This window comes from Daphnia magna, linkage group LG10 (assembly GCF_020631705.1).
Source record: "Daphnia magna isolate NIES linkage group LG10, ASM2063170v1.1, whole genome shotgun sequence".
In the NCBI taxonomy this organism is placed as follows: domain Eukaryota; kingdom Metazoa; phylum Arthropoda; class Branchiopoda; order Diplostraca; family Daphniidae; genus Daphnia; species Daphnia magna.
Genome location: NC_059191.1, coordinates 4,722,370 through 4,735,879, shown reverse-complemented (window position 1 = coordinate 4,735,879; position 13,510 = coordinate 4,722,370). Strand labels below are relative to the sequence as shown.

Here is a 13,510-nt window from a genome sequence, read left to right as displayed (position 1 = left end):
GAGCTTCGGTATCGTCAAAGGTTTAATGGGAGCCACTCTTGCTTTAAATAACACCAGATTAATCTGTACCCGGCTCTGTTGATCGATGCGAGGGTATGCTACTACTCCAAAGGCAGCTTCCGAGGCGTCACAAAAAATGTGAATTTGTCTCTTCACTCCTCTGCCATCTCCCCCTATTTGACGTGGAACGGCAAGTTGATTGAGGTATACAAGAGAGCTGCTCCAACGGTTCCAATCTTCTAAAATGTCGTTTGGCAGTTCCTCGTCCCAACCTTTTTTGCTCTTCCAGGCTCACTGGAACAGAAGCTTGCCAACTAATACCACCGGAGTTATAAAACCGATGGGGTCGAACACACTGGCGACTGCCGATAACAACTGACGCATGGACCGGACTTCTGGTTGAGGTTTGAACTTGAAAGTAAAGGCATCTGTTTGACTGTCATACCAATTTCCCAACATCCGCTCTACGGGCAGTTCGTCTAAATCCAGATCTAGTTCTGGCTTGTCTCTTTCTTCGGGTGGGATAGCGGCTAAGACTCTTCTAGAGGATGAAGTCCATTGGTTCAACTGAAATCCTCCCCTACTCAGCAGTTCCTTTAATCGTAGGCAGTCCTGAATGGCGGTGTCTTCACTGTCAAATGAATCAAGGTAGTTGTCGACAAACATGTGGCGTAATATCTTGCTACGGAGATCCTCAAATTCTGGGTTGTCCTCAAGCGTCTTACGCACAGCGTAAAGACATGAACTTGGCGAGGAGACGCCACTGAACGTTTGCACAATCATTTGAAAGGTTTGTGGTGGGCGAACATCGCCAGGTGGTCTCCACCAGTAGCTAAGGTACGGCTGATCTTCCTCCCTCAAACGGACTTGCAGGAACATTTTGGCGATGTCGGCTGAAACAGCGATTTTCTTACTTCTGAAGCGGAGTAGCACTCCTACCAGATTGGGATAGAAGTCGGGAAGCTTCAACAATACTGCATTCAATGAGATACCACGATGTTTTGCCGATAGGTTGAACACTACTCTCAATTTATTGGGTTTGTGAGGGTGAGTCACTGCATGATGCGGAACATACCACCTACTTCCCAAATCTTCAATTTTTAATTCATCCGATGAAACTTGTCTAGCGTATCCTAATTCAGCGTATTCATTAATGGCCTTTGAATAACGCTTTGCCAATTCCGGTTGTTGTAGTAGTCGTCTTTCCAAAGCGAAGAAATTTTTCAATATCTGATGGGAATTGTCAGGAAGGGTTTGGCGGGGTATTCGCCACGGAAGGCCTATCTCATACCTTCCGGTATCCAGCAGGCGAATCGTCCGAGCATAGGATGCTAATGCAGCATGGTCGTCTGGAGAAACTAATTTCCTTACATCTGGGGTTGTGCCGAACGACTCGGTTGACGAGAAATTCTCTACCAGTGCTGTCAATGGGTCTTCATGCAATCGGGTTAACGTGCAATGACTTGAAGCTGCATTCTCTTGAAATGTTGGTTGATTTAACTGGAACCGACTAACTACCGTCCAGCCTAAGGAGGTTCGTATGGCTGTGGGACCTGGTGCACTCTTAGACGGCCGCCTGACTTCTAGCGTTAGGTGTACATCGAGGATATCATATCCGAGCAGGATGGTGACCAGCGACGTGTCAATTTCTTCTAGTGGCAATGTGGACAAATTGCTTCAACGATGGATTTCCAACGGCCAATTGATTTTTCGTTTTGTGAGGTGAAACTCGGGTATTGTAAGCGCGTTCTTAATTGTGTAGGCCACCGAATGATCACTTGAAGCGATCGTGAAGCTGGTAGTGGTTGTCGAGATGTCTGATTCGGTTCCATGGATTGATTTAAGTTTGATGTTGTTGGTACGTTCCTCGAGTCCCAATTTTCTGGCCATCTCCGTCTGAATTAAAGATGACTCACTTGCGCTGTCTAATAAAGCGTATGTTTTTACCCATTTTAATCCGTCGAACACAAGAACCGGTAAGACCGCAAGTAAGATGGTGGGGCGAAGATTTCCGCTATTCGAGATGCAGTGATGGCTTACTGTGCTTCCTGTACCGCGTCCGCTGATCCGTGAAGCGCCATGGAGTAGGTGATGGTGTCGTGCTCTGCAGCCATCTAAATTGCACGCGGTCTCCTTCTTGCATTCTGCGCTGAAGTGGTTGCGGCCAAGGCATCGAAAGCAATTTTTTAATCGGTTTACGGCTTCTGCTCGCTGAGTCGAAGCCATTTTAACGAACTCGGCACATTTCGGCAAGCCGTGTCCTGGTTGAGCCCGGCATAGTCCACAGGGTTGATCTTGCGTCTCATGAGTTGCTAGGGTAGAGACCCGATGGGTGGATCCACGTGGCCTTGGTTCTAGTTGTCTGCCCTCTTGCCTTGTTCTCGCCGTTGTTACCGCCTGGGCTGGTACTAGAAGTAGCTAGGTTCTTCTATTCTCTTCTTCAGCAGCGGTATATGTGATTAACCATTGGTCCAAATCATTGAGGTCAGCGTATTTTGGTCGTAATTGGAACGCAAACCTGGCCCAATTGCTTCTTACGTCGGGAGGTAACTTGCATGACACTTGTTCGAGGGTAGTCCCGTAACTCAACTTATCGGCTTGTTCTAGGGCCTGTAGCGTGGCCACGGTGTCATGGAGTTCTGATGAGAATTCGTATAAAGCTGAATGGTCGCCCTGTCTGCAGCTTGGAAGGAGAATCAAGCGCTGTATATGATATCTAACCAATTGCTGCACACCCCCATACTTTTGGCGAAGCTCTTCTACGGCCCTCTCGTAGGTTCCTGGTGTTTGAAGTAGATGGGCCATTCTTTTCTTTACATCTGGAGACAGAACATCTCCAAGGATTAACAATTTCTGTTGGTTGGTCAAAGTGGTATCGTGGACGAAGCTCTCGAAGGCTGCGATAAAACTCGGCCACTCCTTGGGGTCACCGTTAAAGGGATTGGCTCTCATTCGTGAAACGAAGTTGTCCAACCATTGAGTTGACGTTGTTGTTGCTGTCATGTTGTGAATCCCTGAAATATCCTGTGCTCTGGACCACCGAGGTGACTCTGGCCGGATAGGGGTGGAGGTCCTGGGAACCTCTTGCTCTTTTAAGGCGGCTTCGATGTCCCGCTGTTCCCTTTGAGCTTGAAGTGCCTTCTCTTTAACCTCTTGAAGCTTCCTTTCTAGTTCCATGCGTCGACGTTTGGCGTGTTCGTCAGATGTTTGGGTCGGGGAGGCTCTTTTGCTAGCTATAAGCGACTCTTGAATTGTACGATTAACTTCGTTGATTTTCTGTTTTGTAGTTTCTTCGTAAGTGCTGTGCTCGCTTGCGTCTCCTTCGCCCGCTGCAACGTACTTCTTATGATGTTCTAGACACTCTTGCGTCACCGCCTCCAAGCTCTCCCTATAGATGGCTAACTCTCTCTGTTCGAGTGGAGGTGGCCGTTGTAGGCCGCTGATGATGCGATCCAGCAAGTTTTGTTGGCGAGTTTTGGCGTTCTTAAGAAGCTGCTTGGCGATAGCTTCTTCTACGTTAATGCCTTCCATGTTTTCACCTAGCTAAGTGTACGTATTTGTGAGTAATGGGAGTGGACCGGGATATCAGAATTTGCATACCGTCAACTGAGCTTAAGCTCTCACTGATCGTGGTCGAGCAAAGCCCTTTTATTAAACGTGGGGTGTTTTAAACCTCTGTCAAATTTGTGTGGGTGATCTATTTCTGCGAACGTAAAAACTCGTGAGTGATTTGACCCACCTCTTAGTAATATAAATTTATATACCTTCAGAATTTGTAATTCTGAGATGCATTAGGGGTTTGAGCACTGGGGACCTTAGCCTGCGCGTGATCCTTTGGCCTGAGCCCACACGAAACTCTTTGGCCTAAGCCCAACTGGTAGTAACGATTTCTGTGAACGTAAAAAACTCGTCAGCGATATACCACTTCTTAGTAATATAAATTTCTATACCTTCCAGGAATCGTAATTCTGATATGTATTGGGGCTTGAGCCCTGGCACCTTAGCTCGCACGTGATCCATTTGGCCTGAGCCAACACAAAACTCTTTGGCCTAAGCCCAACTGGTAATAACGACAAAGCAAGGTTAGTTGTGCAGTGATAAAAAGAACAGGATTAATCGGTGGACAACTGAATGTTCCCGGGTTTCGGCACCAAAAATTGTGACGTACTCATGCCTTTACCAGTGAATCAAGAATTTATGTGGGGTCATTCAGCTTTTATTCTTTAACATGAGCCGCCATTCAACAGGTTAAGAAGATTCAGTTGTCCACAGAGCATTAACATTACAACAAATAATTAAGATGTAGTTTGTTCTTACTTACATAAGTGCAATGCCTCCTTAACCACGTGACTATCTTTCAGCAGACAAAAAAAAGGTCTACCTTTACGATTTTCCCCACAAAAAGAAAAAAAAAACTACTGCCTTCTGCCTTAGGCCCCCTTTTCTCCTGGCAGCCTCTTCTTGCCATCTTGTCTGTCGCTCTCGCCCTTCTCCCTTCAATTGTTTTCTTCTAAACTTAACGTCACAAATGGACTTTCAGAAACAGGCAAGCTATAACCAAATACTAGTTCCATCAAACTCAACGATAAGTCTATTGCTTTTCAGGTGGTGGACCAATCGGTGAAAATGGTGTGCTACGTCCATCATACTTGAAGTATTATGAGGAGGTTTTAGGTCTTGATAACCCTTGTGTGGCCAGTACAGCAATCGCAGTAAAGAATGCTTTTTTCTTTTATTTTTCTCTTAAGATAGTAATTCATTCATCTCATTTACAGGGAAGCATAGATACAAAAAACCAAACAAGTAACGTACAAGAGCAACAACTTGCTATTATTAACATACTTGAAAGTACGCTTGAATGCCCTAAAAACCATTCTTTCGATGCCAACATCGACGAAGAGTCTAATGATAAATTTGGCCATAACTTCAGCAATGACGAGTGAGTTTAAGCTAAATGTAAATCACACAACTAAATTGGAGATAACTATCTTGTTTTAACCTGGAATTATAGACATAACGACATCTCAGGATCAGAATCGCACACTACATTGAGGAGTACTCTCATGCCTACTTCTCCGCTTCCTCGCCAATTTGGAAGTTAATTAGAAGAACGTAGGCCATCCATTGTTACCAAACAACCATCTGCTGGAACTTCGAATCAAGGAAAGTCTCTTGCCAAAACACCTCATGTTGCAAAACGTAGTCAGTGTTTCGGATTTTCAAAATTTGCCGGATTTGACTCAAATCCAAATCATTGCATGTGTTTTGAAATCCGTTCCAAATCCTAAGCTCGAAAAAATCAGCAAAATCCAATCCAAATCAAATCCAAATCCAAATTCAAATCCAAATCATTTTAAATTTGAGAAAATCCGATCCAAATCCGATCCAAATCCAATCCAATTCACAATCAATTGTTAATTTTATGATTGCAACATGTAACACATAGTTACATACAAGTTCTTCTACATATTTCTGTGTCAAGGTAAAATTTTTTAAAATATTCCTTTAAATTTTTTTTACTTTAATCCCTAATTTAATATCAAATAAAAACCCAAGACTTAATTGGATTAGTTTACTTTTTAATAGAAGTTTTGCTAAAAAGTCTATTCGACTTTTGATTTTTTACAAAATCCATATTTTTTTTAAAACTATAATAACAGGTTCCTTTAGATTTCTTAAGTTGGATTAAATCTTTTTATTTTTGAGTATTCTGACTGACAATGGTGAAAAGAGCAAAAAAAAAAAAAAAAAAAAACGGTACAGGAAAAAAATTCTAAATTGGAAAAAAATCCGAAACAAATCTTTATAAAGGATTTGGATTTGATTTGAAAAAATCCGGGTTTTTTTGGTGGGGATCAAATCCGATCCAAATCCAAGCCATTGAAAAATAAGGCAAATCCAAATCCCTTAAAAATCCGGAAGGATTGGGATTTGATTGGATTTGGATTTGATTTGGAAAAAAAAATCCGAAACACTGAACGTAGTACACCTGCTGCAACAATTGCCAATACTAGTAGCAGATCGTCATCAGCAGAAGGAATAACTACGAACTCTTTTGCTCCTGAATCTCAGTCTGCCTTTGAAGCACTGAAGAGGAAACGTGAATCGATGACACTTCGTCAAACAATAAAGAAAGCAAAATTTTCTCTCTGTAGCCCAGAAGAAACTACAGCACATAGTCGTTTGACTGATCAACATCTGCGTGTTCTCGCATCTGCCATGGTTGTTCGGGAAATACTGAAAGAGACGGTCGAAAAGTCAGAAATACCTGAGGATCTACTTGATTTGCTGTATAACTTGGAAGAAAACGTTTGACATTTTTATTTCGGTGTAAGTCATCATGTTAAAATACACAATGCAATCAATGCCGACAAAAAGTGTTATAGGCTATCAGCTGCCTTTTTCTGTTTCCCAAACATCGTAGAACGCTGTCTCTTTGGGCATCGGCTTTTTCAGGCCTTGGTTCACATTCTCTCGTCTCGTTTTCATCTTCAAAATCCGCATTATCGGTGCCCCATTCGTCATCAAGTGGCATGTTCAAATCTATAGCAATGCTGTGTCGGACGCAGCATGCTACAGTAATCCTATATCAAACACATTTTAGTTAGATGATCGAAAAGACTTTGCCTGTCCAGTGGCTACCTAAAGTATCGGAACGCGCGAGAGAACCTTATGGGGAAAGGCGATTTTCTCGGCGCTCCCAAATACAGCGCATTCGTCGGAAAGCGACAAATTTTTTTTTGTAGGGAGTTATAGGGGTCAGCTATAAGGTGATTTTTTTTTAGATTTTTTTAATCTTGGGAAGGGGTGTTTTTAATCCGAGCCCTAAGTATCGGAACACGCGAGAGAGGACGGTATCGAGGACGGTATCGGAACACACTATTCAAATCAAAATGGGGAGAAACTCAGCCGTAATGAGCACGTAAAACTAGTCGAGTTGCTTGAGCGTCGACAAAAGTGTTTTCCGGCGTCAAAAAGAGCCATTGGGCACACTACCGATGTCTTACACCACATTGACACGGGGGATGCTCGCTCGATCAAATCTGTGCCATACCGGGTGTCCGCTTTTGAACGTCAAATTATTGCCGACATGGTCGAAGAAATGTTAGAAGACGGTATTATTGAAGAATCGTATAGTCCGTGGAGTTCGCCCTTGGTGTTGATTCGGAAGGTGAAATCGGGAGACTATCGATTTTGTGTCGATTTTCGTCGCTTGAACGCAGTGACAAAACGTGATGTCTATCCGTTGCCGCGGATCGACAATGTTTTAGACAGATGGGCGGGTGCTCAGTTTTTTGGTTAGCCAGTGTCTTGATTTGGTCAGCGGATATTGGCAGGTACCGGTTGCAGCAGAAGACCGTGAGAAAACCGCATTCGTGACGCCAGACAGCCTTTATCAATTCTCCCACCTACCGTTTGGTCTAAACTGTGCTCCAGCGACGTTCCAGCGTTTGATGGACAAGGTTTTAGCTGGCCTGAAATTGCATATGTGTCTAGTCCATCTAGACGACGTTCTGGTTTTTGGTAGGACTTTTGAACAGCACTTGGCACGTCTAGAGCTGGTTCTAACAGCTCTCGAGAAAGCAAATTTGACTTTAAATGTCGATAAATGCGTTTTTGGCGCCACTATGGTGTCTCATTTGGGACATGTAATTGATGCGGAAGGTATTCGCCCGGAGACTGAAAAGGTGTGTGCCCTAACAACAATGCCGGTAACCAATCTGAAATCCTTACGTGGCTTTTTAGGGCTTGCATCGTATTACCGACGTTTTATTCCAGATTTTGCAGCACTAGCGAACCCTTTGCACTTGCTCCTGAAAAAGAACGCTGGGTGGAAATGAACAGAACGTCAAGAAGGCGCAAAGAAAAGGGTAATCGAGCGTTTGACCTCGGCTCCCGTTCTGGCTCATTTCGACGACGCTCTGAAAGATACCATTCAGACAGACGCAAGTCAAATCGGTCTCGGGGGAGTTTTGTCAAAGAATTTTGGTGAGGGGCATAGACCTGTCGTTTTTATTAGCCGGAAATTGAGCGATGTGGACGCGCTATCACGCAAATCAGCTGGAGTGCTTGGCCGTCGTGGTGGTTGCTTAAGAAATTTCGCACTTACATTTATGGTCGGCATTTTTTTGTAAAGACGGATAGTTCCTCCGTGAAATGGATGATGGGAAAAAAGAATTGAAGGGAAAATTTTCCAGGAGGGTGCTTGATCTCCAAGAATTTAATTTCACTACTGAGCACGTGAAAGGAGTGAATAATCAAGTGGCAGACGCCTTGTCTCGGAATCCTGCCGAAGCGAGTGCTGAAAGTAGCAATTTTCAGATAAAGAAAACGTGCTGTGTTGCCTTAAATTTGCCTGAAACAGGCTTTGCATCATGAAACCCTTCACGGCACCCTCTTACGCCTGCAAATGAATCTAATAAAAAGCTCATGTACCTCATCAGAAAAAAAATTTTAAAGAAATTTTTTCCCTGCAAGTTACCTTTCTATATCATCTGAAAATGTGATTAGACTATCTGATAAATTTATAAAAACTATTTTATGTAAAATTTGAGAAAACAGTCTGTATACCGGGAAAGGTTCTAGTGAAAAATCGCCCTACAAGTTTTCTGAAGAATCAAGAACCCATACCCTGTGACATCAACGTCAACATTAAGAAATCTTTTTCAACCAACGAAAAGTGCACATCAAAATTAAAACTGAACAAGCCAACGTGCATGTTCAATACTCATTTATCAATACATCAGTATCTGTATTTCGGGGGCCTCCTCAATTTCTTCTTCATGGTTCTCGAGGATAACCTATGGCTGAGCAATAAACTTTTATGCTGTGAAAACATTATAATGCTTAATTTTTTTAATTTTCATACGTGTTTTTGTATGGTTTTTTAAATCCTTGTTTTTTATCTTCTTCGCATATCCAAAAAACGTTTTATGAAGGTGGCCATCTGGCCCTGCCTATCTGGGCACAGTCATCGGTTGGTGAGACGTGAAGTTGTTCGTCTTCCCATTCGCCTTTCCTTATTGTCGGTGAAACTTGAAAAGACTACGTTAGTATTAAAGCAGCCAGACGTGAAAATGAAATACTTTTGGATTTTAAAAGAAGCTACTGTATTGCAGCATCTGCTAGATGATTGCTTTAACTCGTTTTGAATGTTTTATATTTTGATAATCGAGTTTTAAATTATTTCGTAATCCGTGTAAGAATACGCTGGAATGGGTAGTAAACCCTCGGTTTTGGCACCAGTCTGTCTCTTGCATTATTGGAACCTACACAGATGGACGTGCCGTATTACTCTGTACACACATAAGGTGTGACCCCCCATCCTATTCTGCAATACTTACAACACTGCCGTATTCTCTTCACACGTAAGGTGTGACGCTATAGCAAACTGTACCCTTGACATCAAGTTAAGCTAGAAAAAAATGGGGTTAAGAAAGTATATATTATTTATCATTTAAAAATATTCGAAACAAGCATGGTAATGATAGGATTTTTATTTCAAATAATAATAGCTGAAAAATTAATAAAATATACTTAAGTTAAAAAAATAAAACCTTTAGCATAACTTTTCACCTGTTTTAATTTATTTACTTTCGTTTTAATCTTAAGTTTGATTATATATTTATTTCTTAAAAATCCTGTTGATAATTTTTGTAGAAATACTCTAGTGCTTACTACATTTCTATTCCATTGTTCAAATATCACAGGTAAAATAACCCAGATTGGACCAGTGGATTAACATCCATATATTATGCGGAAGACGTAAGTTCGATTCCAGGGGCAGTCTTCTATCTTCCACCTTACAAAATGTTAGTTTGCGTTCGGGTTCACCTGAACAATAGAAGTTTCGGGATATCCAGGAGTTATCCGGTAAAGAATTTGTTACGGAGTGACATTAATACAACCAGGGAATATCTAGTACATACCTTTACGTATATCCGTTTATGGATTTTGGTCGTTTTACTGATATTGAATGGATATTTGTGTGCCGAGCCATGGTTTGCCGGATTTGATCTGTCCAATAAATATCGATCATGGAACAAATTTCTTTTATGTTGATAGGATCCATTGGGTCTTTATTGCCCAAAACGTGCAGTATTTTGATAGGTCCACTAGGGCCCTATGGATGGATAATGGTCAATTCTAGCCAAGAACTACATTGTTCGTCCCATAAATGGAACGGAAGGCAGTGGCTGTACAGGATGCCATGTTCCCCAAAATAAATTTGAAGTGGACCCTTTGGAATGGGGATGGGGGAAACCTGAATGATTCTGTTAACGACAGAAGTCATAAGAGGTAATTTAAATTGTTTTTTCTGTATGTCTGTGTCTGTTGCTGTGTGTGTATATGTGTGTGCACTCGTGCGATCACTGGAGGACAGACAAGTCTGAACTTATCTGACTTTGGCTGAACTAATATTCCCTTGCTTTTGCTAATATGATACCCTCCCTTACACTTCCGTCACATCACGCACCCCTTATACACCTGTAGTACTAATTTCGCAGTGGCACCCTTTTTATGATTTATTCCCTTCATGAATTTCCGCCCTCAGTCGAGGACGTAGAGAGTCGATGCAGCAGGGGCAGCCTGGATCGTTTTCGTGGTGGTGGACAGTCACAACCTGTCGCTCGCTATTTTCGTATTGTAAACCTCATGTTCGTGTTTTCAATACAACCAACGTGGATTTTGCCACTGAGTTTAGCCACATTCTAGACTCTTCCTTTTTGGTGGCTAACAGATTCTTTGGTAAAAAGATTCCAAGCTGGTAGCTTTAGCTGGCGAACGGAAAATGTTGGTAAAATTATTAAGCTATGATAAAGCTTATGGTCATCAATCACGATAGTGAGGCAATACACTTGCATGTGCCTAGAACAATCCCACCGAAATATAGAAAAAGGATATGAAAACACGAATTTTTTCGCATCTGTTTTTATATTTTAGAAACGAGTAGCGTCAACAAACGAGCATGAGTCAACATTCTGAATGGATTCTTTTACCATTTTTGCCGACAATCGTCACTTTGCTGAGCAATCGCCAATTTGAAAACGGGTGCGCCTTCAAGGTCGCGACTGTCGGCAAAAGTAGACAAAATGGAAAAAAACGCCTCAACTTCAAACAATTGTTTTCAGCGATTAAGAAAAATATACTTCTATTAATTGAGTATTTTTTAGAGTAGAATGTGCTCTATCAGCAAGTATATTTTATATTACGAGATTCATGTGCCAACCCAACCTATAGATTTTTTTTATTTGGCCTCTTAAAAATTTAACCTTGAAAAATTTGCAGGGATTTAAAAACATATTGTGTTAAAAATAGTGCTATTCAAAGGCCAATAAAAAATCGGTATTATTTTAACAATTTTACTTACAATAGATTTTTCATGAAAAAAAGAAAACTGAAAAATTTATTTTACATGTTATCACTACATGAACACACTGTAAAAAGGATTTTCATTCTGAGACTTGACCGTGCCAAGGACTGGTTGAGTTGGTGCGGATTGACCCCCAGGCCTAGTCACGTTGATATCGGAGGCGGATTGGAGAGTTTCAATTACTCTGATAATAGGTGTAGGGAATCTGTTTTAAATTGGGTTTTTTTCAGAGATTTGATTGAACTGACTCGTATTTTAAGATCACCTGACCATGTTTGGGATAATGGATTCTAGTATCCATTCATCCATTTCGATAGCCAGTTTCTTGGATGACTAGACTGGGTTTTGGTTGTATTAGAAAAAAAGCTTAAATAAATTACCCTGATCAAGTCTTTAAGAGCCGTTCCAGATATTTGTCGGTGGTTGTCTTTCTCAACCGCTGAGATGAAAGATAACACTAAACTCAAAACCTCGATTTTCTCTTTGCTGATTTGATATGTGAATTGTGTTGGGAGAAACACATGAGTGTTACGATAATGTCTAGCCACGTGAGGTGGGCTTGTACATGCGAGCGCCTCTACATTGTGTGGGGCTCTTTAACATGCATAGAATTATATAATATATAGTACCTGGTAACTTTATAGGTGTGTAAATAATTGTTCCTTACAATTGATTCAATGTGTTGGAGAACAAATGTGCTCTGTATTTCAGTCACTAGTAGACGAGAGCGAAAAAGACCAAAGACGCTGTTTAGCAGAACCCAAAGAGAGGCCAATGCGTTCCACGGAATGGTTGCACTAGTCCCCAACAAATTGGTTTATCAAGGTTTTCATATTTCAATACACAGTTAAGAGCATGGGTACTCTGGGTCCAAATGTGGTCTATATGTGTCTTACAATATCGGTGGCATAGTTGCGATAGAGTATATCCTCATTGGTCGGTGGTCTTAAGTAGTGCTAAATTACAAGTAAAAAAACGGAAAAAAGAAAATATTTGTTAAAATATTTTGCTGATGAAGAGTACAATAAAATGTTTTAGTAAAGGAATTTCTCTTTAGACAATATTGATACGTTGTTTTTTAGGCGGGTCTGTTGTGACAGGTATATTAGCAATTTTAATTGGTGTATATTAGCAGTTTGAATTGTTTAGGCCACCACTCCATCTCATGTCTGGGATGTGATGTTACAATAGCCGATTTCTGTTGGTAATTTTCAGAGCGAAGGCTGTAGTTTTACAGAACGGTTTCTGTTAACTTTTTCTTGCTTCTTGCCTTGTTGTCTCTTGTAACCTATTTGTCTTTCTTGGGAGGGCTGGTTTTAGCTAGTCTTGACGGGTGAGAACTATCAGGGGAACTGTGCTAACGTCTAGTACAAATGCTTGGCACAAGCAGCCCCAAACTTTTCTCGTGATATAATTTGTGTGCTACTATTAAAAGTACCTCTTATAAATGTTGCAATTATGGTAAGGTTCCCCAATACAGGAAGAGACCTGTTAGCTATAGGCTCAATCGAAAGGTTAAATTTGGAGAGGGGAACAAATTTTAGTTCGGGTCAAAGGGTCTGTAATAACCATTTCTGGTTTAGGTGAAACCAGGTGGAAAGGCAATACATGTGTCGACCACCCGAACCAAACCGAAGAGTGTAGAATGAATTTGGAAGAGCCGATTCTATAAAAATAGTGTTAAATAATGAAGCTCAGGTAGTAAGGCGCTTCACCATTGTCTACAAAGTTGCGTTTAACATGTATAGAATGGTTAATTTCTTTAGTTAAATACCAAATTCGCATACAAACGGGAAAAAAATTAATATCTGTGTGCAAAAAACATTGTTAGTGTAAAAATTTTATAGTTGCTATACAATTCATCCTCTATATATTTTTAGATTCTGAGGTGGAAGAGAAAGTTTAAAATCAAAAATTAAATCTTAAAGCCAAGAAAATATAAAATTTTTTGCAATGTAAAACTAATCCGAAGCTTTTTAAGAAAGGGTCATATTTAGAAAATATAATTTTAGCCTACAAGGATTACATACCATCATTTATAAATAAGAGTCGTGGACTTATTTTATAATTTTTAATGAAAGAAAATAGAATCTAAGAATCAGAATTTAGAATCTAAGAAAATCGGGATCTATGTTT

General features: G+C 40.9%; 1 protein-coding gene across 1 annotated transcript; it reads right to left on the bottom strand.

Annotated features, from left to right (window-relative positions):
* Positions 1 to 291: 291 nt before the first annotated feature.
* LOC123477107 lies at positions 292 to 2,143 on the bottom strand. Its single transcript, XM_045180524.1, has 3 exons — positions 2,041 to 2,143; positions 1,730 to 1,925; positions 292 to 1,675 (listed from the first exon to the last, which is right to left on the bottom strand). Exons 1-3 carry the CDS (start codon positions 2,141 to 2,143, stop codon positions 292 to 294), a joined length of 1,683 nt encoding a protein of 560 aa, XP_045036459.1.
* Positions 2,144 to 13,510: the final 11,367 nt, after the last annotated feature.